Source organism: Emys orbicularis, chromosome 20, assembly GCF_028017835.1.
Source record: "Emys orbicularis isolate rEmyOrb1 chromosome 20, rEmyOrb1.hap1, whole genome shotgun sequence".
NCBI classification, from domain to species: domain Eukaryota; kingdom Metazoa; phylum Chordata; order Testudines; family Emydidae; genus Emys; species Emys orbicularis.
Window position 1 is genome coordinate 1,090,950 of NC_088702.1, and position 25,689 is coordinate 1,116,638.

The 25,689-nt window shown below is 59.2% G+C and overlaps 1 protein-coding gene across 1 annotated transcript; it reads left to right on the forward strand.

The window, feature by feature from the left end:
• Nucleotides 1-9,828: 9,828 nt before the first annotated feature.
• Nucleotides 9,829-23,226, forward strand: UBE2Q1 (ubiquitin conjugating enzyme E2 Q1). The gene is made up of 13 exons (XM_065419997.1): nt 9,829-10,104; nt 13,076-13,180; nt 13,549-13,653; nt 14,557-14,607; nt 17,401-17,541; nt 18,186-18,270; nt 18,837-18,897; nt 19,449-19,539; nt 19,637-19,695; nt 20,229-20,277; nt 21,055-21,150; nt 21,682-21,748; nt 22,792-23,226. Exons 1-13 carry the CDS (start codon nt 9,829-9,831, stop codon nt 22,821-22,823), a joined length of 1,218 nt encoding a protein of 405 aa, XP_065276069.1. The 3' UTR covers nt 22,824-23,226.
• The last annotated feature ends 2,463 nt before the right edge of the window (nt 23,227-25,689 follow it).

A 25,689-nucleotide genomic window follows, 5' to 3' on the forward strand; every position in this document is an offset into this window, starting at 1 on the left:
CAGGCACAGAGCCCTTGCACCAAAGACCTCGCAGTCTAAATAGACAAAACTGACAAAGGGGGAGCAGGGGAAAATGAGGCACAGAGCAGGGAAGTGACTTGTCCAAGGCCACCCAACAGGGCAGTGGCAGAGCTGGGAAGAACCCCAGCCTCCTGCTTCTCTGTGCAATGTCCCAGCCGCTGAGCCAAGCTGCCTGAAAACTCTAGACTAGACAGGGATGGGACTGGTGCTTCCGATGGGTTTGTACTAAGGGCCCCCGACTCTGAACACCCCCAACCCAATTAATAGTAACAGCAGCACATTCCTCCCCGCTCGCCAGTGCCCACGATCCTCGTAATCGCTAATCCCGCCCTGAACCCTGCTCAATCATTGTCTCCCTTCCTCCCGCTGCTCTGTGACCTCGTTTTAGCATGTGCCGATGGCGCGGCTGGGGGATGGGATGTCCCCCCCACACACACACACACACACGCTCCGCGTAGCACCAAGCGTGTCGGTGGCGGTCGCTAGAGGCCATGTGACCTGCCCTCGTGTTGACATACAGCTGGGTATAGAGAGGGCCCTTCAGTCTAGCAGACGAAGGTAGAACAATCCAATGGCTGGAAGCTGGAGCTGGCCGAATTCAGGTGTAGTTTTGTACCAGGGAGGGTGATTGGCCAGTTTTCAGCCTAAGGGCCAGGGGGGTTCTCCGTCACTGGCAGGTTTCCATTGAGCTGGTCTGTTTTCCCACACGATACGTCCTAGCGCAGGCCCAGCGCGTGGCCTCGAGGCACAGTTAATTCAGGGAAGCCCGGCAGCCTGCGCTACACAGGAGGTCAGACCTGGTGGTCACAGGCGGCCCTGCCGGCCTTAGAACCTCTGGCTGCAGCTGGACACCCCCTGCCTTTCTCTTCCCGCATCACATGGGTGCAGGGGGACTGGCCACCCGGCTCTGCAGGGGAGACCATGGGCCAGCTCCTCCGTGGCTGGAAACCAGCCCAGCCCCACTGACCCCAGGGGAGTTCTGCTGATCTGCTCCCGTTGCAGACCTGCCCAAGGAGCCAGTGACTGCATTTTCCCTGGTCCTAAGCATGCTGAGCGTGGGGAGGAGAGACCAGCCCATGGCCCTGGCGGTTCTCTCTGGTGTTTGCTCTTAGGCCCAGGGCAGAGAGGAGCTGGGAGGTGGCTGCTCCGGAGGGGTTAGTCATGTTCTCTTGCCTGCGTCTGCCTGCTGCCTGCTGCTCAGCGGCAGGGCTGTGCATAGGGCCCCCATTGCTGGGCCCAGGTGCTGCCTAGCTGGGGTGTGAGAGGTCAGCGCCCTCTAGCTGAACCCTGGTGCCAGCGGGTGTGTGTGTGTGTGTGTGTGTAATTTTGGAACAGATGTCGCCCTGTCACCATAGTAGGTCATCTCAGTACTTATGGTCCGTTCATCAGAACCTGAGCAGGGTGCTCTGTGCACAGCTCCATCTCCCCAGCATGGGGCAAAGGGCTGCTGTGCCGGGAGAGGCTCCGTCTTTGGGCTGGGACGTGAAAGGCAGGTCCTGACTGCTCCGTGCTAAAAATCCTCTGATGCTTTTCCCAAGAGTTGGGCGTAAACCCCAGTGTCCTGGATAAACTCCAACCAGAACAGCAGCTTCCCACCTCTCTGAATCCCAGGTAGCCTCACTTGCTCATATTCTAAACTGCTGTGCAGTGTGGCTGTTCAACAGCTGCCACACCCCACCCCAGAGGCAGCTGCAATTCAGGGGCTGGTGAAGCTATATAACACGGGCCTTGGTGCTGTGGGATGTGTGGGTGAAAGCTGCTATTTCAGATTGTAAGTCCTCTGCCTCTCTTCTGTCACTACAGCACCCAGCCCAGCGAGGTCCCGGTGCGAACGGGCCTTTGGGTGCTACCCCAGTACAGATCTTCACAGCAGTGACCTGGCACAACTCGGTGAGAGTTCTTGGAATGACGAGCCCTGGCCCCTGCTACTTTTTGGAGTGGGGCTGGATTTCGGACTGACGGGGCCATGTGACCCCAGAGAGAAAGTGACCAGGGTGGCTCCATCCTGCTGCCGCTGAGGTCAGTCACCCTCTGAGCTCCTCCCTGGCAGAGGTGCCACCCCTGGACTGCAAAGGCAGCTGCTTCCCACTGCAGCTTCCCGCCTGCCCCCCCACCCGAAGGCAGGTCACAGCTGGCCAGGGTAAGATTCTCCCGCTCTGCCCTGTCCGAGCTGTTAGTTACCGGACTGTTCTTCCTCCCATGGCTCCGACTTTCCTCCACCATCCCTGTTGCCCTCAGTGGAATCCCGGCTCAGTTCCCGCAAAGGCTGGCTATGTCTTTTTCTCTTTGAAGACCCTTTCGGCTCAGACCCGTTTCTATCATGTAGCACCCACCCGTCAGCTGCGTGGACACCACGTGAGAGGCAGTCCCGGCCCCAAGGAGCCAAGACAGACGAAGAAAGGGTCGTATCCACAGTCTGCAGATGGAGAACTGCGGCCTGTGGATATCTGAACTCTGAGCCTGGTCCTGCTGGCATCAATGACAAACACCCCGGGACTCCAGTGGGCCTGGGTTCAGCCTTTGCATGGTGGGCGTGTAGGTGACCTCAGCTCGCAATGGGAGCTGGTCTCTTCCTCTAGGTTATGGGCCAAGTTCTGCCCAGGCAAGGAAACCACTCCTGGCGCTGCTCCTTTCCCTCCAATCCAGGCCCTCCCCCCCCCCCCGGTCTCTGTGGCCGTGCGTGGGGCCGTCTGAGCTGGGAATGGGGGTGCTGGGTGTGGGGCAGTGACGCAGGGCAGCATCTTTGAAAGGAGCGAGGCCTGTCCCTGGAGAGGGGCAGCCACGGGCACCGCCGCTCTGCATTGTGTGTTCAGTGAGTCGAGGTGAGTCAGTGAGGCAGGTGCCGGGAGAGGCTGGCTCAGCGATGCGTGATCCCCGGGCTCCAAGCTCCCTGTCTCCTGTGGATAAAGGGAGCGAGGGGCCCTAGGAGAGGCCAACCCCTGGAGAGCTGCCCAGGCCTGGGGAGGGGTGACACAGGCAAGGCCCCAAATAATGTGGGGAGTCACATGCCTGGGCAGACGCAGCTGCTCCCCTCCCTGCAGGCCCAACAGACAGAAGCTGGTGCTGACAGCTTTCCTCCCTAGCACTTTCTTCTGCCTCTGAACGTGCTGATTCCCCTCTGGGCGGAGAAAAGCAGGACCCTGCTGGTCCCCTCAGTGCTGTGGAGCTGGGACCTCCCTCCTGGTGGCTGCTGGGCTCCTGCTCCAGACGCAGCTTGGTGCTCTCCTCCCAGCTGGCCCCATCACCGCCTCCGAGTCGCCGCTCAGTCACTCAGCGCTCAGCTCCCTGGAGCTGCAGCATCGTGCATGTGAGTGCAGATCCCACTTGGCAACTGGGGGCGGGGCGATAAATGATGGATAAGACACAGCTTGGCATGTCTGGCTGGGCCGTGCCCAAGGGTGGGCCCACTGGTCTGCCTTTCCAGCAGGACCCTCCTAGGCTGCACCTCCTCGGGCTCCCCCACCGCTCCCTGGCCGTGCATTGCACCCGGCCTAGCACCTCTGCTGGTGCTCCCCTGCCCCGGGGGCTCCGCCCCCCTGGCCAAGCGTCCTTCTGTCCCCTGCCCTGGGGCTCCGCCCCCCTGGCCCTGCCTCCTTCTGTCCCCTGCCCCGGGGGCTCCACCCCCCTGGCCCTGCCTCCGTCTGTCCCCTGCCCTGGGGGCTCCGCCCCCCTGGCCCTGCCTCCATCTGTCCCCTGCCTTGGGGGCTCCGCCCCCCTGGCCCTGCCTCCGTCTGTCCCCTCCCCCGGGACTCCGCCCCCCTGGCCCTGCCTCCGTCTGTCCCCTGCCTCGGGGGCTCCTCCCCCCCCGGCCGTGCGTCCGTCTGTCCCCTGCCTCGGGGGCTCCTCCCCCCCGGCCGTGCGTCCTTCTGTCCCCTGCCCTGGGGCTCCGCCCCCCTGGCCCTGCCTCCTTCTGTCCCCTGCCCCGGGGGCTCCACCCCCCTGGCCCTGCCTCCGTCTGTCCCCTGCCCTGGGGGCTCCGCCCCCCTGGCCCTGCCTCCATCTGTCCCCTGCCTTGGGGGCTCCGCCCCCCTGGCCCTGCCTCCGTCTGTCCCCTCCCCCGGGACTCCGCCCCCCTGGCCCTGCCTCCGTCTGTCCCCTGCCTCGGGGGCTCCTCCCCCCCGGCCGTGCGTCCGTCTGTCCCCTGCCTCGGGGGCTCCTCCCCCCCGGCCGTGCGTCCTTCTGTCCCCTGCCCTGGGGCTCCGCCCCCCTGGCCCTGCCTCCTTCTGTCCCCTGCCCCGGGGGCTCCACCCCCCTGGCCCTGCCTCCGTCTGTCCCCTGCCCTGGGGGCTCCGCCCCCCTGGCCCTGCCTCCATCTGTCCCCTGCCTTGGGGGCTCCGCCCCCCTGGCCCTGCCTCCGTCTGTCCCCTGCCCCGGGACTCCGCCCCCCTGGCCCTGCCTCCGTCTGTCCCCTGCCCTGGGGCTCCGCCCCCCTGGCCCTGCCTCCCTCTGTCCCCTGCCCTGGGAGCTCCGCCCCCCTGGCCCTGCCTCCATCTGTCCCCTGCCTTGGGGGCTCCGCCCCCCTGGCCCTGCCTCCGTCTGTCCCCTGCCCCGGGACTCCGCCCCCCTGGCCCTGCCTCCGTCTGTCCCCTGCCCTGGGGCTCCGCCCCCCTGGCCCTGCCTCCCTCTGTCCCCTGCCCTGGGAGCTCCGCCCCCCTGGCCCTGCCTCCATCTGTCCCCTGCCCTGGGGGCTCCGCCCCCCTGGCCCTGCCTCCATCTGTCCCCTGCCTTGGGGGCTCCGCCCCCCTGGCCCTGCCTCCGTCTGTCCCCTGCCCCGGGACTCCGCCCCCCTGGCCCTGCCTCCGTCTGTCCCCTGCCCTGGGGCTCCGCCCCCCTGGCCCTGCCTCCCTCTGTCCCCTGCCCTGGGAGCTCCGCCCCCCTGGCCCTGCCTCCGTCTGTCCCCTGCCTCGGGGGCTCCTCCCCCCCGGCCGAGCGTCCTTCTGTCCCCTGCCCTGGGAGCTCCGCCCCCCTGGCCCTGCCTCCGTCTGTCCCCTGTCTCGGGGGCTCCTCCCCCCCGGCCGTGCGTCCGTCTGTCCCCTGCCTCGGGGGCTCCTCCCCCCCGGCCGTGCGTCCGTCTGTCCCCTGCCCTGGGGGCTCCGCCCCCCCTGGCCCTGCCTCCTTCTGTCCTTCTGCCCCGGGGCTCCGCCCCCCTGGCCGTGTATCCTTCTGTCCCCTGCCTTGGGGGCTCCGCCCCCCTGGCCCTGCCTCCGTCTGTCCCCTGCCCCGGGGCTCCGCCCCCCTGGCCGTGTATCCTTCTGTCCCCTCTGTCTGATCTCCTGAGGTCCCTTCCAACCCTGATATTCTATGATTCTATGATTCCTCATGAAACAGCCCCTGGTGTTGGCTGGTGCAAGGGCCTGGGGGCGGGGGGAGAACACAAGGGGCACAAGCAGCTCAGAGCCCCATGACACAGGATGGTGAGGCCTAGTGGATAGACCAGGCCGGGGGGGGGGGGGGTGAGAAGGGAGTGGGAGGCAGGACTCCTGGGTTCCATTTGCAGCTCTGCCATGGACTCACTCGGGGCCTTGGAAGGATGTCCCATCCTGTCTGTGTGAGTTTCCCCATGTGTAGGATGACGCCGCCCTGGGGCGTCGGGGCCTCCTCCATTAACGTGTGTAAAGGGGTAGGAGCTGGCTGCGGGGTGGGGACGGGCAGGGCACTGCGGCGGGTGCACCCTGGGCAGGGCAGGGCCAGGCCAAGCAGCACACGGGCTGTTCTCAGCACCAGGGGCAGAGCTGGGATTGTTTCCCCTCTGCCCTTCAACCTGGGCTCAGACCTTCTGAATCCAAGGCGGAGCCGGGGGGCAGCTCCCCCACAGCCATGCCTACCTGTTTCCCTGCCGGAGATGCAGAAGAGCAAGGGGGGCAGGGCTCCCGAGGATCCTGGAGAAGCCCCGTCTACCCCGTGCCCCGGGGTCAGGAGCAGCATTGGTCCCTACAGTCTATTCTCCCAGGCTCTGCTCTAGTTTTAAACCTCCCCAGTGAGGGGGCTCCCGGCCTTGCCCCACGGTCGGTGGAGGCTCATTCAGACCCAGGCTCCACCCTCGGGGGCAAGGGAGCAAGAAACCATGGAGCCGGAGCCCGTGTCTGCACCGTTGCTGCAGCGGCAGCGGCCTGGCTGGGGGAGGGGTTCCCTTTGTGCCACGGGGGAAACAGCAGCACGTGCCTGTGCCAGGTTGCCACGTGCCAGCCAGTGCAGTTCACCGCTGGGAGCAGCCAGTGGGGTCATCTCCCTTGTGCAGCTCCCAGCCCCGCGAGGGGGGGAAGGGCCCAGGCCGGGCGGCAGGGACTGGTGCCCCCGGTCTGTGCCGGGAGCCTGGGCTCTAAGTGATAGCAACGGGCTTCCAGCATGTCGCTGTGGCTGGTCACGAACCCTTCCCCAGTGCCTCGTGCTCCTTGAAGCCGCCAGTCTTGGCACCAGGCCTCCCCCCTCCTCCTGCTGCCCCTGCTGCAAGCAGGGTCCCTTGAACACAGAAACTCCATTACCGCAGCCAGCAGCTCCCGCGACCTTTCTCTGCACAGACAAGGTCAGGGTCTGACTGCCCCCGCCCCCCAGCCGCCGGCCAAACGCCTCCTCCCCTCTCTCTCTGGGTGAACCTAGCTCCACATCTGGTCTCCCCCCCGCCCCTGCCAGCCTTTCACACTGGCAGGCCAGGCCCCTCAGCACAGAGACTGGGGAGAGCAGGAGGATGGTGGACACAGGTGTCTGGGTTACAGGGGGGGGCTGGTAGGGCTCCGTGTGGAGGGAGCCCAGGGCTGGGACAGCAGCACTGATGCATTGCCCGTAAGGAAGTGGCCAACCAAGCGGAAAGCTGTCAGTTCACAGCTTCCTTGTGGCTGCCAGCCCTCAGGGTGGAGCTGCCCCCGCCTCTACCCATCTCTGCCCCCCCGCACTTCCAGCCTGTCATGGTGGAGCCTGACTGAACAGGACTGGTCCTGCGCGGACGCCCCTCCCTCTGCCAGCTGCAGACTCGCTCTGTCCACTCCCAACAGAGGCCATGGGGGGGCTGCACTCAGCCCCAACCCTGCTGTAGTGGGGTGGGGCCTGTCCCCAAAGCCACCTCCCCCCCCCCATGCCCCTGATCATTCCCCAGTGGGAGACGGAGGGGGCTGGCAGCAGCTCATGTTGCCATGGAGTGACATAACTGGCATCCCATGGCTGGTCGTGGGAAGCTGCCCTAGCCCACAGAGGCGTGGGTACTGCAGCACCAGGCGCCTCGGATGCTACCCCGAGAGGCGCCCCAGGCTGGCTCCACCCCAGCCTGTCTCTGTCAATTCCGCTCCAGCTTCCAGTGACCTTTCCGGACACCATTTGCCTGCGGCAAATGCTGACTCATGGTTGCAACTCTGGGAGCCGGAGCCCTCGCTGAGCCGAGCCCGGTGGCGGGCGCTGGTTCCCAAGGCCAGGGGTGAGTCCTTTTCGTCTGCGTGTTCAGCCAAGCACACGGACATGCCATGGGGAGGATGGGAAGGCGGCAGCTGGGCCCACCTGACTGGTGTGGGGGGGAGACCTCCAGTTGAATTGCTTCAGCATCACTTCTGTGCCCCCCCCCCCTCCACTGGGGCTGTAAGGTGTGTCTACACTGCAAAGAAAAACCCACGGTGCCGAGTCTCAGAGCCTGGTCAATGGACTCAGGCCCACGGGGCTCGAACTGCGGGGCTAAAAATAGCTGCATCAAGGCTTGGGCTGGAGCCTGGGGTCTGAGATGCGCTGCCACAGGGTTGGGTTTTGGCACCATCGTGGCCCTGCCCCTGCCCATGTTCATCATCCCTGGTTGGGGGCCTCAGCACCTCTCCACCCAAGTCACCCAGGGATTAAGAACATAAGTGATGGCTGGGTGGCTCACTGCTCCTAATCCCAGAGAGTGGAGAAGCCTCCCAGAGGGTCAGTGTGGGCAAGGGGTGGCCCCCTTTCTACATCAGCCCAGATTCCTGTTGTGCCTGGCGGAGGAGGGAGAACAGGAAGCAGGTGCTGCTCACTGAACGGGGGGGGCTGGGGGGGGGAGGGGAGAATGATGGTGTGTTTTGCTGCAAGGAGACTTGCCTGTGTCCAGCCAGGCAGCAAATGCCCCTGTCAGAACAATCCTGCTTGCAGAGCATCAGCAGCTGTCGGCAGCACCCGTTCCAGGCAGCAGGAGATGAGCTGCTCGCCTCTGAATTTTCCACTAGGCTGGAGCCTGGGAGACTTTGCACAACAACTTCGCCCTGGAAATTTGGCAGCTCCAAGGGCCGCAGAGTGGTTCAGATTCCCTCCCCACACAAAGGGGGGGCAAGGACAAGGAGAACCCTAGGGAGCAGGGAGCTGAAAGCAATTCTGGAGCATCAGTGCCACTGCCTAATGGCCTCAGGGCCCTGACTCAGCACAGTGCCCTGACAGCGCACGCTGGAGAGGAAGGTGGGTCTGGAACAAGGTGCAGCATCATTCCAAGTCATGCACTTGAGCTGGGCTTTCAGGGCAGAGCTCATCCGCAAAGTAACCCTCCAGGTGAGCAGGACACGAGACGTGATTCTTCCACTCTACTCCATGCCAATAAGGCCTCAACAGGAGTCCCATGTCCAGTTCGGGGCACCACACAGGGAAAGCAGTGGACAAACTGGAGCAAGTCCAGAAGAGCAGGGGGTTGGATTAGATACCTCCTGAGGTCCCTTCCAACCCTGATATTCTATGATTCTGTGAAGAGAGCAACAAAAATGATTAAAGATCTAGAAAATAGGACTTATGAGGAAAACTTGACAAAATCGGGTTTGTTCAGTCTGGAGAAGAGAAGACACAATAACATTATTTATTCAAGTATGTAAAAGGTTGTTATAAAGAGGATGGCAATAAACTGTTCTCCTTAACCACTGAGGACAATGTGCTTAAATTGCAGCAGGGGAGACGTAGACATTTGGAAAAACGTCACTGCCAGGGCAGATAAGCACTGGAGCCAGGTATCTGGGGGGTTGGGGAGTTTCTGTCATTGGATGTTTTCAAGGCCAGGTTGGACAAACACCTGTCAGGGATGGTCTAGGTAACACCTGGCCCTGCCTCGGAGAAGGGGACCCGATTGGATGACCTATCAAGGTCCCTTCCAGCCCGGCCAGTCTATGATCCCTGAACCCCGAGTTCAGGGGGGAAAGTGGGGGGCCTGGTCCCGCTCGGGGCAGTGCCCCTGGGCCGTGGGCTGCACCTTGGCTGCCGGTGAGCGGCGCTGCCGGGCCCGGGGGATCCCTGAGTTTCATCCTCTGACCCTCGCCGGCCACCCGCTGTCCCATGGGCCCGGCGGGGCGAGCACCCGCCATGGGACGCCCCGGGAGCCTGCCCAGCTGGGGGTCACGTGGCTGCAGCCCCCCCTCTACTCCCACCTTTACCCCGTGCCCTGAGCGCCCCCCTCCGGCCGGGGCAGCGGGGGAGGGGCCGGGCAATGCACAGTGACCCCCCCCCCCATTGGTGGGTCCCCGGGATCCTCTGCGCCTGCGCTGCGTGAACCAGGGCGTAGGGCAGGGGCCACTTCCGGCCAGGGTGCACGTACGCGAGAGCTCACTTCCGGGCCCCCGTGAGTTGGATCGTTGCGTCACTTCCTATGCCAGGCTGAGGCGCTAAACGTCATTTCCTCTACGGCTGCAGCTCCTCCCAGCGACTGGTGTAGGGGAGGGGCCACTTCCGGTGAATATAACCCGCCTCCTGGCGCGCTGGCTGGTGGGAAGGGGAGGGGATACTTCCGGGTAGCGGGGCCCGTCCCGGCCGCCATCTTGGGCCGGCTCCTGGCGCTGAGGCGGGGTCGGCGGGGCCCGGGGCCGTCGGCGGCGGAGCGGGTCCCTCCATGGGAAGATGCAGCGGGCGGGGGCGGAGGAGGCGGCGGGGTCGCAGGCGGCGGCGGGGCCCGGGCGGAGCGGGGGCGGCGCGGCCTCCCCCGGGCGGCTCCTGAGGCGGGAGCTGCGGCTGCTCGAGTCCATCTTCCACCGGGGCCACGAGCGGTTCCGCATCGGCAGCGCCTGCCCCGACGAGATCAGCTGCGAGTTCGTGCCCGGGCCGGGGGCGCGCGCCGGGGGGTCCGGGAGCCGGGGCCCGCCGCCGGGGCCCGTCCGCATCCACTGCAACATCACGGTGAGGGGGGGCGGGGCGGGGCTGCACGGGCCGGGGGGGGCGAGTCTCTCCCCCACCCCCCATGACGCGGGACCGGGCCTGGCTCGAGCTGCCAATCTCGGGCTTGGCAGGCGGCCGCCGCTGCGTGGGGTGAAACTCCCTGCCTGGGGCTGGCTCCGGCCGCCCGCCGCCGCCTCCGCAGCACGGCCCGGCGGGGGGGATTACAAGCGTCCCCTTCCCGCGGCCTGGCCCCAGCACTCGGCTCTTCGCCCGGCGCCATCGGCGTGTCCGCACCGCAAAACCAAACCGCGCAGCGCCGAGCCCAGAGCCAGGCCAACCGCTTCGGCCTCGCACCCTGCCCCCGAAACAGCCGCGGAGCCCTGCCCCTGTGGGCTAGCGCCCTGGCGAGCGGGTGGGGCTCCAGCCCTAGGCGGGAATGGCTACACGGCTACTGGATACACTCATAGAGGTTAAGTTCATGAACGGCTATTAGCCAGGATGGGTGAGGAATGGTGTCCCTAGCCTCTGTCTGTCAGAGGATGGAGATGGATGGCAGGAGAGAGATCACTTGATCGTTGCCTGTTAGGTTCACTCCCTCTGGGGCACCTGGTATTGGCCACTGTCGGCAGACAGGATACTGGGCTAGATGGACCTTTGCTCTGACCCAGTCCGGCCGTTCTTGTGTTCAGCCCTGTTGTGTGAGCCCAATCACTTGCCCTTGGCTCTGAGATTCGCAGCCACAGTTGTTGTTTTTTTGCAGTGTAGATGTTCCCTTTGAGAGGCAAAGTTCAGTCCAACCTGCCCTTCCTCCTTGCTGGGAACCCCAGGAAGTAAAGGGCTGTGGTAGGAATGCTCAGAGGAGCCCCTACCTCCAGTGCTCTATTCATCCTCACTAAAATGCTAGTTCTAATCTCTTCCCCAAAGGACCAGCTCCTGTAGCTCATTCCAGCACTCTGGGATGAGCAAGAATGGGCTGGGTGTTTACATTGAAAACTAAATGACCCATCTTAGTCCCCTTTTCAACATGGAGGTAGCTGATCTGAAATGCAAATGCCTACACACTGCCCCAAAAGGTGCTGCCAGGTTTCTGAGCAGAGAGGCGGTAGAGCAGGGGCAATACACATGGAAGGAGAGATGTGCATGGTGTTCCTGTGAATAAATCTCTCCGATCAGGTGGGATTAATTTCTGGATTAGACCCCGAAGTGTCTGCCCTTTAGACATTCAACTGTAGGAGCTGCTGTATGCAGACTCCACCTCAGCTGGGGCAGGCTAAGCTGGGGCTTGTCTGATGTGAGGTTCAAGCGCTAGAGATGAGCAGTTTGCTCCTCGGACCCTGACTGCATGTTCATTTCCAGTAGCTAATGACACCGAGCTGCCTCAGGATGCTGTAACCCACTTCACATGTTATGCTGCATTAGTGAAGGGGGCTCACAGATGAGCTGTTCCAACCATTGTCTCTGTGGTGCTGGGAATATCGTTCAGAACCTCAGATGCCACTTGCCTCCTGGGCTCATTCAGATCTGACAGCTGGGGAATGTGGCACCCCTATTTTTGACCTTGTCCACTGGGAGGAATTTGGATTATGGCAGACTTGTGCCTGGTGAAACATCAGCATCCTGCTTCAGAGCTTCTGCTCTTTGCTTTCGCGGGGAGGATGGCAGCAAGATTGCACTGCACACACAGAAGCCAGAAGGTCACTGGGCATAACTTTGAAATGGTAAACTGCAGTCTAGAGCAGCCTGCAGTGCAGTACGCACAGACCTTGGTGCAGAGGGCAAGTTGGGCTGGTGTGTAAACAGGGTCTGACTGTAGGCTTGCCCTAGTATTGCTGCAGTCTCTGAATTGGATTGCTCCTGAGGTTGCAGGAGAAGGATCGTGTTGGCCTGTTGTGATCGGACAGTTGCAGAAGTTAAACTGGCCAAGGTGATTCTTGGGTCTGTCTCCCTTCTGGGGGTCCCAGTGGGAATTCTGCTGGGTAGAACTGTGTGCATGTCTTTGCCCCCACAGGGTTTCCAATATTATCCTGTTTCTCAGGACAAGTAACTGCTGCAAACGTTTAGTTCAGGACAAACCTCTCTGCTCCCCATCCACGCACAAGGTCTCTGCCAAGGATGTTTGCATGCAGCTCAGAATGAGGAATTTTTGTTGAAAACACTGGTTTGGCTGTGTTTGAAATGAAACATCAAATAAGGACTTGATCTTTCTGGTGCACATGAGACTCCTGGCTCTGCGTGGGCTGGATTTTACAGGACTCTGTTATGGATAAAAAGCAAAGGCTGAGAGTTCCCTTTCAGGGAGCATCTGAGCATGTGCAATAGAACATTAGCACTCCGCAGGGGGCTGTGGAGTTGGTGGGCCATGTGCTGCAGCAGCCTCATTGACACAGACCTATTTCTTATACCTAGGTATTGGAGCCTGCTCAGGTAGGGTAGGTTACAAGCTGGGGAGAAGCAACATTCTGCACTCCCTTGCCCAGGGGCCTATTTCCATGATGTGAGTTCGGGATGATTTTCCAGAGGGCTTGTTTAAAAAGAAGACACATTACCAAGTGCCATCAGCAGAATGCAGGGCAGAGAGGGCCTGCCCTTAAGGGGCTGACAGGCACTGGTCTGCGTAGGATGGGAGTGTAGGATTTCGTTCCCTCTCCGTAGGCAGTAGTGTGAAGTGACACAGACTTTGCACCTTTCTTTCTCTCGCCTCCCCATCTGGCAGAGCTTGCCGGTTGGAGGGAGTGTAGCAGCACAGAATTGACACAGATTAGTGTCATCAGAGCTATTGTTTGTTTTGCCTCCATCCGGGATTAGTCCGGAGGGTGGAGTGCATTTGCCTGGACGCTGTCCTGCTGAGCTGTGTGTTTGTGAGGGAGGAGAGACAGGACTGCAGCTTGCTGCCCCGGTCAGAGGGATACTCGCTCTGACACCCTAGGCTGGGTGGGGTCAAGGTGCACTCTGTAACAATGGCCCAAACATCACCTTTTTCCCTGTTCTCTAGGAGTCTTACCCGGCTGTTCCCCCAATCTGGTCTGTGGAGTCGGATGATCCAAACCTGGCAGCTATCCTGGAGAGGCTGGTGGAAGTCAAGAAAGGAAATACATTGGTGAGGTGGCAAGGTGTGGGGAAGGGCTGGACGGGGAGAGCTTGAGGCGTATGAGTCCCGTCTGTCCGTGGTTCGGTGTGATTGTAAAGGGGTTTGGAGAGTCGAGCTGAGCAGTTCAGGCTTGTCCAGCTAGTGAGTTTCCCTATGCTCTTCCCTTACGTGGGATGTGGCTTGGTTGCTGGCTGCAGCCTGCCCTGGTGCAGTGCAGAAGCTGCGTTCAGCAAGGAGCTTCTCCCATGACCTCCCCAGGTATCTGAGTTGCACGCAGTGGAGAGAGTGGCGGTGCCAGGGGCTACTTAGGCTGTACTCAACTGCTGAGGGCTGTGTGCCTTTTTCTAACACTGCTTGTCTGTCTCCTTCCTGGGCAGCTTTTGCAGCACCTGAAGCGGATAATCTCCGACCTCTGCAAACTCTACAACCTTCCCCAGCACCCAGATGTCGAGATGTTGGACCAGCCTCTGCCAGCAGAACAGGTAACAGGCCTAAGACAAGCTGCTCCGACCTTGACCAGGGGGAAAAGCCTGCTGAGAAGATGGCCTTTGTGCAGCTTTGTCCTGCAATGACCGTTCTCCCATGTGCCCAGCCCGAGCTGGCACTCTGTGTGTTGGGGGGTTCTGTGGAGCTAGATCTGGGGGTGCCCTCCAAAAGGGGTCTGTTTTCCAGGGTTGTGGCTTTGCTTGCTCTCCTGGAGCATGGCAGATGGACTAGTACCTGTTTTCGCCCAAGTGCTGCTTGCCTAGTGCTCAGCAATGCCCTACATCGGGTGCACCTCTTGTAACATACAGAGAGGGCAGCGCACTGCATGGGTCCTTTTCTGCCCAGTCTCTGAGCGGGAGTCTGTGGAATTGAATGTGGATGTGTTTAGCTTCCCTACCTGAGACGAGTACGTTACCTTGGCAATACTGGCCAGCTTTGGTGAGCCAGGTTGCCTGTGCAGTGCTGGTACAGCCCTGACTTGGTTGTCTGCCCTCTCTGGATATGTATGCCAGTGTGTCAGATGTTGCCCACTGGGCTTTCTCTGATTACTGCCCCAACTTAACCCTTCACCTCTGAGGCAGCCATTCTAGAAGGAACAGCCTGTACAAAGTTTCTAGCTTCACTTTAGTTTTAAGATGAATGCTCAGTGTCAGTCCTCATCCAAGCTTCCCTTGAAGCATTGTAGGGGATTCCAAGGGCTCCGCTTGCTGTTAATGAGGTACAGAATTGCATAGGCCCCTGTCAGCGAGCTTTGACTGGTGGCAGCTTCCTAGCTGAGGTGCTGCTTGTCAGCACAGACTGTCTGGGTAGCGGTCACTTGGCTGGCTAGCTCCTCCCTGCAGAATGACAGCGACTCCACAGGGGCCGTCCTGATCCTTGTCTCTGTCCTGCTCCCATAGAGCACCCAGGAAGAGGTGTCCTCGGAGGATGAAGATGAGGAGATGCCAGAGGTGAGTGCAGGGGGGATGCAGGAGAAGTTCACGCCGGATCCGGCGGTGGGGAGAGCACTGCAGTGAAGTGTCAGGAAAGGAGCTGAGGCAGATTAGCCTGAGCAGCAGTTGTCAGATTCAAACCTGGCTTGTTTCTATTCCAAGCATGAGCAGCTCCTTATACCGACCGGGTTGGGGTCCGTCACTGAGCATGTTTGCTCAGCCCTGGCAGGGAGTCATCGGGTCTGCTTTACTGAGAGCCTTAAGGAAATGATACTGCTGCTGTCCTCTGCATTTGGTTGATATAAGAGGCCCATGTTATCAAGACTTGCCATTGCCGGGGGGGGTGGGAAGGGATTGAGCTGGGAATGGGATCCCTTGGCTTGCTGCTTTGTCTGTTTGTACTGCAGTTCTCCAGGGCCTGAAATTTACCAGCTAAGCTCTTTGAGCTCCTTGGCGTGGAGTTTTGAGTTGCCATTGCTGGCATGGAAATCGCATAATGGAAATCTGACTCCTGGAGAGAGAGGATTAGGCAGGCTTGCGAAGTGTGCAAGCAAGAGACTTGGCCAGGAGGTGAGAGGCGGACATATTTCACCGCAGGCTTTGCTGTAACTCCCGTAGGCTTTAGCTGTTGGTTTGCGCACTCAAGGCCTTTTCAAATTTGAGTGAGTGGTGCTGTGACCCCGTCACAACGTCGCTCTCTCAAATCTGGCCTGGCCACCGCTGTCACCCCTCCTCCCACTGTCGTCATTTGGGGCCAAACCGAAGTGATGCTGTGACCCTTGTGCCTGGTCTTGGTGCCTGGAGTGGGGAACTGGGCCCAGCCCTGTGGGACGGGAACCACCACGGTCGGGTGAGTGCAGGTCAGGCTCACTCTCGGGGCCTCTGAGCCCCTGGGGCAGGACCAGACCCCAGGGGAAGAGTGGGTGGAAATGGATAAAATGCAATGAAAAAATCCTTTCACGTGGTCCTAGTGATAACAGACTAGTCCAGCTGCGTCTCGGGACCGAACTCTGACCCCCTATCCTGGGCCCCGTGGCTTTCATCAATGTGCTGTGGCCAGGATCACTGTAGGGTGCTGGGCAGGTTAATCCCGTTTGGAGGGGTTTCCTAGGCAAAGCCCTTCCGAAAACACACGGTTTCTCGGGAATAGCAACAGGCGCCCTGGAGAGCGGCGACAGCAAGGTGCTCCCTCGCAGCGGTTTAAAACTCCATCGGGGTTCTGCACCTAGCCAGGTGGTTGGTGGAGTCGGCACTTAGCATCTCTCCTGAGTGACGATAGCCGTCAGTGCCTCAGCGCAAGCGCTGAGTGCAGTCTGCGGATGCACTGGGTGTAACGCAGGCGCTGGGGAATGGGGCTTCTGACCATGCTCCGTGAGGGCTGAGGAGCCAGCATGCTTGGGCTCTATGTGGATAGTGTTTCATGTCCCACTCAACAACCTTCTCTGGCCAGCTGACTGCGGAGGGAGGGAAGGGTGCTGCAGAGCTGGGGGTGATCTGAAAGCCCCTCCAAAAGTACCCTGAAATATGGTACAGCTTCCAGAGAAAAGGGCCCTGAGCCGCGCTGGGTTTCACATACACAAAGGCCCTGGGAATCTGCCCTGGGTCCCTTCCACACTCTTGGTGACCAGAGCGTTTGTCTCCAAGTATTGAGACAGCTCCGTTTGCTTTCCCCCTTCACGAGCAAAGGCTCAGCAGAGCTACTGAGCCTTCCAGTTCGGTGAGGCATGTTGGGAAATGTACATACGGGGATAGTGGCTAATTCTAAGAAGAGCTGGACTTGGCAGCAGAGAAGCCGGTAAACAAGGAGCTGTACGTGCCCACTTTAAACATGGAAAGGAAACATGCCTGAGGGGAGCAGAGTGAAGAGCTGAGGGAGCTCACCTGGGGTCCGCTCAGAAACCTGCTTAACTTTGGGTCTGGGTTTCCTCTTTCAGAAATCTGCAGCCACCGCCAAGGGGTCCCCCGATGGAGTAAGGGAGCAGGGACAGGAAGAAGCAGGGTGGCTGGTTGATGGGGAGCAGTTGGATACACAGATTCTCATGTGGTAGCAGAGCCACTTTGGAGGCTAGTAATGACTGGATGTGGGATTTCACCTTTGAACGAGCTGCAGCCAGTTCCCTGGGGGGTGGGCTGGGGCTGTGGGAGCGACAGCGGCTACAGAGCCTCAGTATTTCTCTTACTCTGGAGATGAGAATTTCTCGGCGTCCCATTGTTGAAATCAGAGGGTGAGTTTGCTTGTGCGCTCCAGGGACAGACTGCGTCTGCTCTGGGATCCTCGGGCATTCACTAGAGGCAAAGACCCGTCTTTACTTGTGCTTGCCTGAGTGCAGCGCCAGCTCGGAGCTGGAGCAGTGCACGGGTGTCACGCAGCTGGGTGGCTTCAGGGCGGTGGAGTTTGCAGCTCCTGGCTGCTCTTTACCCACTTGCCCTGGAGGCAGAGCATTGCAGGATGGGCTGGGGGCCATTCCAGGCAGTTTCCTACCCTCTTCCTGATCTCCAGAGGAGTGAAGTGCAAGCAGTGCGCTGGACTCAGGTATTGGAATTTCCCATCCCATAGCTCAGACCTGATTTCGCTCTGCCCCATGCTGGCTTCTGACACCACAGGCCTAGCAGGATCTTGTGACAGCTCTGCACATGTTGGGAAAGGAGTTGCTGAGAATTTCCACTGAGGGAGCCTGGGAGCCCGGAGTGCTCCTGAGAGCCTGCCCTGCATATCGTAGGTTCTGTTGAGTTGCTGTAAAACTGCAGCTGCTCAGATCAGTGAGGAGTGGAGCTGGGTGTCTGGTGTGAGATCTTACTTCTCCTGCCCAGGACACTGAGGACTTGGATCACTATGAGATGAAAGAGGAGGAGCCAGTCGACGGGAAGAAGACGGAGGACGACGGCATCGGGAAGGAAAACCTGGCCATCTTAGAAAAAATCAAACAGAACCAGAGGCAAGATTACTTAAATGTACGTGTCACTAGGAGGGGGGAGGGGCTGGGGAGCAGAGGGGGCCAAGGGATACCCCGTGGAGCTGCTGCACCGCTTGGAAGAGCAGTGCCCTAGCCCGTGCCAGTCCCCGTCTGCTGCAATGTTCTAGCTCCTTATTGCACAGAGCGCCTCGGGTGACTCCGGTTTCCATGGAGGGATCTGCAGTTGCTCACGACGCTCGTAGTCTGCACGGCTACACGTGCCCAGTAGCTCTGTAGCAAACGTGCTGTCTCCAGCGAAGGATGCAGGGAGAATCCGGAGTCCAAGTGAAGACCACTGAGCTTGGGTGGCTTATCCAAAGGAATCTGGTTCGCTTCCCTCTAATGCTGCTGGAAGCAAGTGCAGCCGCTTCTCCTTCCCCTTGCTGGGCTTGTCTTCGCTGAGCTCCTCTCAGGCTCTCCGCCTGCCTCCTAACCCAGAGGATCTGAATGCCTGGTGCAGGGGTGGCTGCTCCCTGGAAGACTGGAGATCTGCAGTGCAGAGGAGGGGCTGCAGCGTATGGCACTAATCCACCTGGGCCAAATCTCCCAGGGTAGGAGTTCTGGCTCCGGTAGTAATGTCTGTAGTGAGATCAGTGTAACAATGTGATTGCCTCCCCGTCCCTCTTCCCGACCCCCTCGCAGGGCGCAGTGTCTGGCTCTGTACAGGCCACTGACCGGCTAATGAAGGAGCTCAGGGATATTTACCGATCACCAAGTTTCAAGGGCGGTAAGTGGTGACTAGCTCTGACCTGAGTGCTGGGGGGACCTGCCTTAATCTGATTGCTTGTGTCATGGTCATGCCAACCTGTACCTAATGGCCAGGGAGAGCTGGTCTGTTGAGCAGGCCACTTCCCTTCCCTATGTCCTAATGGAACGGGCTCCCCAGAGCCGTGTTGGGGGTTCAGAGGTGATGGAGGCGCTGGAGCTGCACCAGTGAGCTCACTGTCCGTGTTAGAGGGGAACAAGGAGCTTGTGCCTCTGAGTTGGTACTTGCTTCCCTGAAGTCTCTAGCTGGTGTGATGGCCCTTTCGCTGTGTGCATTGGTGGTGGTAGGGGAATGACTGTCCCTTGCCCCGAAGCCCCAAGACTCTGGGGAGGGGCAGTCAGTTGCCGGTGCCCGTGGGGACAGCCTGCCGAGACAAGGGCGCTCCCTGCGCAGTGCGGATCCCTGCCAGGTTGAGCTCATGCTTTGTCCCAAGGTGACTTGGATCCAGAGGGCCGCTGCTCAGATCCTTGTCCGAACGGCAGCTGCTGTCTCCGGTGGTGCTGACATGTCCTTTCTCTGCTCTGCAGGAAACTATGCAGTTGAACTAGTGAGCGACAGCCTGTACGATTGGAACGTCAAACTCCTGAAGTAGGTGGCCTGGCTCAGGAGGTCTGTCAGCAGGGCTCGGGGTGGCTGGGCCCTGCTACCTAGAGCGTGTGTGTACGGGGAGAGGAGGTGGGAGCTAGTGAGTAGAGCAGGAGGTGATGCTTGGCAGACCTGAGCTGTGCGCCAGACTCTGCCACTGAGACTCGCATGCCCTGCCTAGTCTGTGCCTCGGTTTCCCCTGTGCTTCGAGGGAGCTGTTTGCTGTTTCTGGAGCTTTGGCATGGGTGCACCCTTTCCCCCCCCCCCCCCCCCCCAAATGCAGCCACTCCTTGCCTAGGGCCAGGCATGCTTCCCTTGGAAGCTGTCGGCTCTCGCGCCATGCTCATGCAGGGGGGTCCTTCCCTCTCCTCCCTGGTGCATGATCCTGCTCTTGCCTGGGGAGCGAGGGGCTGGGTTGCGAACTTGAATCCCTTAGCGTTTGCGTTCCAGTCAGAAGGCTTGGGGTCATCCAGGTGCGATTGCCCTGGGCTCCTGTGGGCAGTGCAGAGTGCTGCCTGCCCTGGGCTCTGACCCCACGGGCTCTTCCCTTGCAGGGTTGACGAGGATAGCGCTTTGCACAACGATCTCCAGATCCTCAAAGAGAAAGAAGGGATGGACTTCATCCTCCTAAACTTCTCCTTTAAAGTAAGGCCTGCAGCCCCCGGTCCCTTCGCACCCCACTCTGCCCTGCTGGAGCTCCCGCTGTGGTTCTCAACAGCCCTGTGTCTCTCTCTCCTTGCAGGATAACTTTCCTTTCGACCCACCGTTCGTAAGGGTTGTGTCCCCTGTGCTCTCGGGGGGGTAAGTGACCGTTCAAATCAGTGCGCTCGCCACCAAGTGCTTTGGCCGCGGCAGTCCCTTGTCCGTATCTAGGGAGCTGCCGCAGGGGCGCGGTTCAGTCTCTGCAGAGAACGGTGGTTCCTTGGGTGGTGGTGGGGATGGATCGTCTCCGTATCTCTTTGGTCCAAGTCCCCTCTCGGGGTCTGCCAAGAGCGTTTGAGGTGACGCTCTGACTCCACTAGGTCAGTGGTCATCTCCCCGGTGTGGTGTTTGCTATTTGTGAATGAAGGCGCTAGAGGGGGGAAGGTGACTGGCCTTTCCTGGGGGAGTGCAGGGCCCAGGCATGGGGGTGTGACTGTGGAGGGGACGGAGGTGAAAGGTGCCGGAGACCTGCTCAGCTGCTGTCTTCATAGCAGCTCACTGGTGTTTCTGCAGAACGGCGATCTCCCTTGGAGGGGGAGCAACGACTAGTTACCTCAGGCTCGGGGGGGGGGAGGGAGAGGGACTAGGCATTGCTGCAGGAGATAGGTATGATTGTCATCTTCCCTCCCAAGGTACGTTCTGGGGGGAGGTGCCATCTGCATGGAGCTGCTTACAAAGCAGGTGAGTGTCGGCGGCTGCACTGTGGGAAGGCCTGTGCTCTCAAAGGTGGCCAGTGTGTGCCCTGGGCACCTGTTACTTAAGGCATGTGAGTGGCACTGGTGCTGGGAGCCCTGCTGGTGTCTGAAAATCCTGCTGCTAGCGTTAACGTTCGCGCACAGCTCTGACTCCTCGAGTGCCTGGCGTTACGGGGTTCCCTGCTTTGTACAGTGCTGGTGCCTTCATTTGGGGGAGGGAGAAAACATTTGTTTCCAGGATATGGCAGAACGTTCAGTTGGTGGGCGACAGTGCCACGCTGCAGGGGGAATCCACCATAGTGCAGTGTTCTCCAGGCGGGGGGGGGGGGGGGGGGGGGGCTTGAAGATTGCGAGGGGTTGAAACTTTCACCGCAGTCTTAAGCAAAGCAAATCTCTCCTCTTCTCCCCCCCCTTTGAGTTAGTGTTCCATCGGCCTCGGAGAACGCACCCCAGTTCTCTAGGGCTCGCATTGTTCTTGTTCTTTTCACTTTTCTAGCCCAGGGTGGAGGGGCATGAAAATGTCCCCCTCTGAACAAGGGGTGACCAACCTGCAGAGATTGACACACACTGGTGCAGCCCGAGGGGGGGCAGGCTGCTGATCCTCTAATAGCCGTACCCTAGCATTGCTGGATGGAGCCCCTCAGCAGAGCCCAGCTGAGAGAAGCCAGCTCCTGGCAGCCAGGACAGGGCTGGCTGCTGCCTTCTGTTGGCTGTTGCCTGGTCAGGTTCCCGCCAGTCTCACTGTTTTCCCCTTGTTTTGCAGGGCTGGAGCAGTGCCTATTCTATTGAATCAGTGATCATGCAGATCAGTGCCACGCTGGTGAAAGGGAAAGCAAGGGTGCAGTTTGGAGCCAATAAAGTAAGGCCCTGGTCTGGAGCAGCAGGGGAGGGGCGAGTGTTTGAGACCTTTGCAATGTTTCAGCATCGTCTACTCTGTGGATGCAGTTTAAGGCACCTGGGAATCTTGGCTTTAAATACTTGGGAGCTGTCGTTTCCTTGGCTGACGCGATGAATCAGAAATGCCAGCAGTGTGCTTTGTCCGGGGCTGTGGGATGGAGCCAGTAATCCCAGAATGAGGCCCCCTGTGCTGTCATGCCACCCACCTGCGTCTCAGCACCCTCAGAAAAGCTGACGGGGCTCGGGGTGATGCGCTGCATTCTCGTTACAGCTCTAGAGTGGGGGCTGGCGACCCTGTGCAGATGGGATCAGGCACAAGCTGCCTGCCACCATCAACTCTGAGTGTTTGCATCCTTAGGTGCTGGTCCCAGAAATGGGTGTGAAGTGACTTGGGGTGGGACATGCCATGGTGCGGGCCTGGTGCAGCTGGTTTAACTGATGCCCCTGTTCTGTAGCGCACTGACCTGACTGTCCCTCTGGCTTCCCCTTGCAGAATCAGTACAGCCTGACGCGAGCACAGCAGTCCTACAAGTCCCTGGTTCAGATCCATGAGAAGAATGGTAAGGCCTCCAGTGGTGGTGTGTGTGTGGGGGGGGGTGTCTGTCCTCCCTTACCATGGGGCTCCTGCAGGGGGCAGCATGTTGAACCTGTCTGTGCCCACCTGGGAATCACTGCTGGAGAGCAGAGTGACTGAGTGGGCTGCAGCCAGTGTGTCTAGTGAAATGCCCGGGCTCCCAGCTCGTGCTTGGACCTTGCTGCCAAAGCCGCCTCTCTTGCCGTGTGGGAAGGACCCTTCGCTCCCTGCAGAGAGACCGGATGTAAGTGCCGTGCAGGGGGAATGCTGCGGCTGCTAAGCAGGATGTCTGGCCTTGTTCAAATGTCCCTGTCTTCACGCTGTCTGATTCCATCAGGCTTTACCCATCTTAGCCCCATGGAAGCTAGCAGCTGGGGCGGAGCAGGACTGTGTCTAGCAAACCCAGCTGGACTGAGAACTTGGTCTCTGACGCACTGCAGCAGCTCCAGGGAGCTGAACGTGTAATCCCTTACTTGGCCTGAGACCGAGATGAGTTACCACCTACACGGTGCTCTCCTGTTTGCTGAATCTAGCCATCTCTTCCTCCCTGGCTTCCCAAATTCAGGTGCACCGGGCATATTACGGGGTGGGTTAAATTGGTCCTGTCAGTGCTGGTACCCAGCTAATTAAACCGTGTAACACTCCAAGCTAAAAACAGCTCTGCTAGCAAAGCGATGGCTGGGTGATGCTTGGCCTGGCTGTCCTGGGGGGGCATGTGGCCCGGCAGAGCTAGACCAGGTATTGCATGTGAAGAGTTAACCTGCTAGAGAGGGAGAGTATTTTCCTGCCTGTGTGTGCAGCATGCACACCTTGCAGAGCTTCAGGAAGCTGTAGTATGGGCAGAACCTACAGTCAAGGCTGGAGGGGGGGGAGGAGAGACTCTCCTCCTCCTCTGCCATCACAGAGCTGCATGGTCTCACATGAGGCACTTGTCACATGGAAGGAGTCTGGTGGGACTGTTCTGGGGAGTCTAGCTGTAGTAATGGGGTGAGACTTGTCCCTCCCATGGAGTCTTTGCTCTTGTTTCAGGCTGGTACACACCACCCAAGGAAGACGGCTAGCATTGACAGTTGGCTGGGCTCTGCAGGACCGATTGGTTACTTTTGAATGCTGTACTTGGCCCATTAAATGCCCCTGTGGCTTCCTCCTGGGATGTGATAGCGCTGCCTGTTTGCAGGACAGTAATGGCTGTTATAAACTCGATGGGAAAAACTGTGTAAGCAGTTGGACTGACGTGAAACTCTTGCTGGACCCTCGCTAGCAGGCGTCCTTATTAAAACAACTCTTGAGCCTCTTGTATCGCTGGAAACTTTCGACTCCGCTCCAGTCTAGAGCATCCTCCTCACCTGTGCTACGGATTTAATTTATTTTCTTATTTCATGTACACTGCTGTTTTGGGTTACAGTGTATGATGGATGTGATGGAAAATGTATCTTTGGAGAAAAATTACAGTTGGTTAATTTGAAGATGCTGGTCTGACTCTTTTTCTCAAGTTACTGCTGAGCTGAGTTCTACACGCAGCACACTGCTCCGAGCCCCCAGCCAAACCGTCTTGGGCATGGCCCCTGGCCAGCTGTGTGTGTGGGGGGAAGTATGTCTTTCCCCAACTGCCCATTCTTGTGGATGGCCAGAATCTGCTTGAAATCAACCCTTCTGAAATCCCCACAGGAGACCTGACTTCCATGCTGTAAGGGAGAGGTGGGGAGCTTGCTAATCTGCTAAATCAAGAACAGATTTTCCTTCAAGAAACCACAAAGTTTCTCACTTCTGGAGAACAGAGGCTAAAGTAGCTCTGATCTGTATGTGCTCATCCTGCTGTGGGTGAGTGGTTTGTATGTGCTCTGGGGGGAGGAGGGGCTGTAAGAAGCACCCCACTTGCTCGCATGGGAGATGTTGCCCAACTCTCTCACCTGTTCTGGTTTTGTCTCTGCCAGGGCTGCTGCAGGTCTCATTCAGGGAGACAGCAGGTTCCCACTAACCTGGCTAACAGCTGGGCCAGTTCTGTGCTCCCTATTGAGGTAACAGACCATCTCTACCTCCTAAATTAGTGAGGCAGGGTTACTGGCTGAGTGGAGGATGGGCTGAAAAGGCAACCCTGTTTATGCCCCCCCAAATCCTGGGGGTGCTGATGAACTGATTACAGCAGCTGGGCTCTGTCCTGTTGCCTCTGACTCCGTTTCCAAAGCGGTATATGACTCTGCCCGTTTTACCTTTGCTGGCAGTTAACTACGTGAACTCAGCCCCCTGGAACTGCTGAGTACTCCTGGGCCTGGAATCCTCTGTGTGCACCATGATGTGAACCCTCTGGCTAGGGGCCATGAGGCCAGCACCTCAGGGAGGGCAGATCATCCCCCATCTGCCTCCTCTGAGGTTCCTTCCTTCCTGAAGTAGCTGCTGCTGGCAGCTAACTGTGGTAGATGGCCCACAGGTCTCATCCAATGTGGTACCCATGGGGTAAACCGCCCCCTGCTGCTCTCCTGGGGGAGGGTGTGGGTGTTGGACAGAATACTCCCTGCTCATCCCCTTGTTCACTTCCTGTTCCCATCTTCCATCCCTTAAACTTGGCATGTCAGAGCTGCGCTCATCCGGGCCTGTCAGTATGTGGCTGCACCACTCATGCCATAAAGCCAGACTGTCAGTATGAACTTACTCTAAGAGAAGCTACTGGACCTCAAAGGCACTCAGAAGATGCCCATTCTCTTACCCAGCAGCGCTCTACTTTTCACTGTCAACTGTGCATCAGGGCTCTGGAATTACACGGACTGTGTCACTGCCTGATTGTAGGCTAGTTCTGTTTTCCTTATTAATGTTAGGAGAGTTCCTCTCAGACTGCAGCCTGCTTCACATGTCCCCTCCCCCCTTTGAACAATGGTAAAACACTCGGCTGAAGGATCACAGAGGTAAGAGTGCAGGGCAGGTTCATGGGGGGAGCTGAACGCTTGTTGTGATGTGCCATCAACCAGACACTGGATAACGCTGCCAAGCCCCTTCATGCTAGAGGCACTGAGCGCGTTTCCCTCAAGCCCTAGCCAAACTAAGATTTCCCCTGTGATTAGAGCTTTAAACTCAGTAGCCAGCTGGCTCGAGCCCCTCACTGAACTGTTCTACCCAGCTGCAAAGCCGAGTTCAAAGTCATCCCGGATGGGTTATACAGCTTTCTTTTGCCTTTCAGAAAATGGGATTCTACCAGTCAGGTTCACCAGCCTGGAGGCTCCTGGGGGAGAATCTCTGGTTTCACACCCGCCAGCCCTGCCCACTGACTTTCACTTCTGAAATTAAGCTTGACACCTTCTGATCTAAACCTGGGGGCCAGGTGGGAACCTGAGGCCATTTTACTTTAAACCAGCTTCTTGCGCTAGCTTCTTTCTTTCCCCCAAAGGACCAGACCAACTTTCCTCCGAGCCACTTAGCAACCCAGCCCCCAAACCAGACCCGAGGGGCAGACCTGAGTTATCCAGAGCCCTGTTCGTTTCTTCCCCCCTTCAGAAACAAACCAACCTCTGCCCTTAGCAGTTTAGTCACTCTGAAGACCTGAGTATGTGGACCCTGTCCATGGTCTGTCAAAGTAACAGGAAGTGGGGATTTGTACGATACTTTACCCAAAGGAGCTTGTGGACACAGCCTGCCCCAAGCCCTGACACAAGGCAGTGGCTGAAGGCTCGAGTCCTGCTGAAGAAAGGGCTGCAGGGCCTTGTCCTTATAGCACCGAGGGAACAACCCTCCCTCTGGCTCTTAAAGCTGCCAGGGCATGTGCTGGTCTAAAGAGGTGATTTGTGCAGCGGACAGGCACTCTGAACAGAACCACACCTAGCCTCCGCTAGCCGAGACAGCGTTAGTGGGACTTGCCAGGACAGGCCTTTCCACGGTCCATTTAATAGTCAGGCGCCAGAGGGACAGTTACCAGCTCCCTCACAATTTTACAGAAAA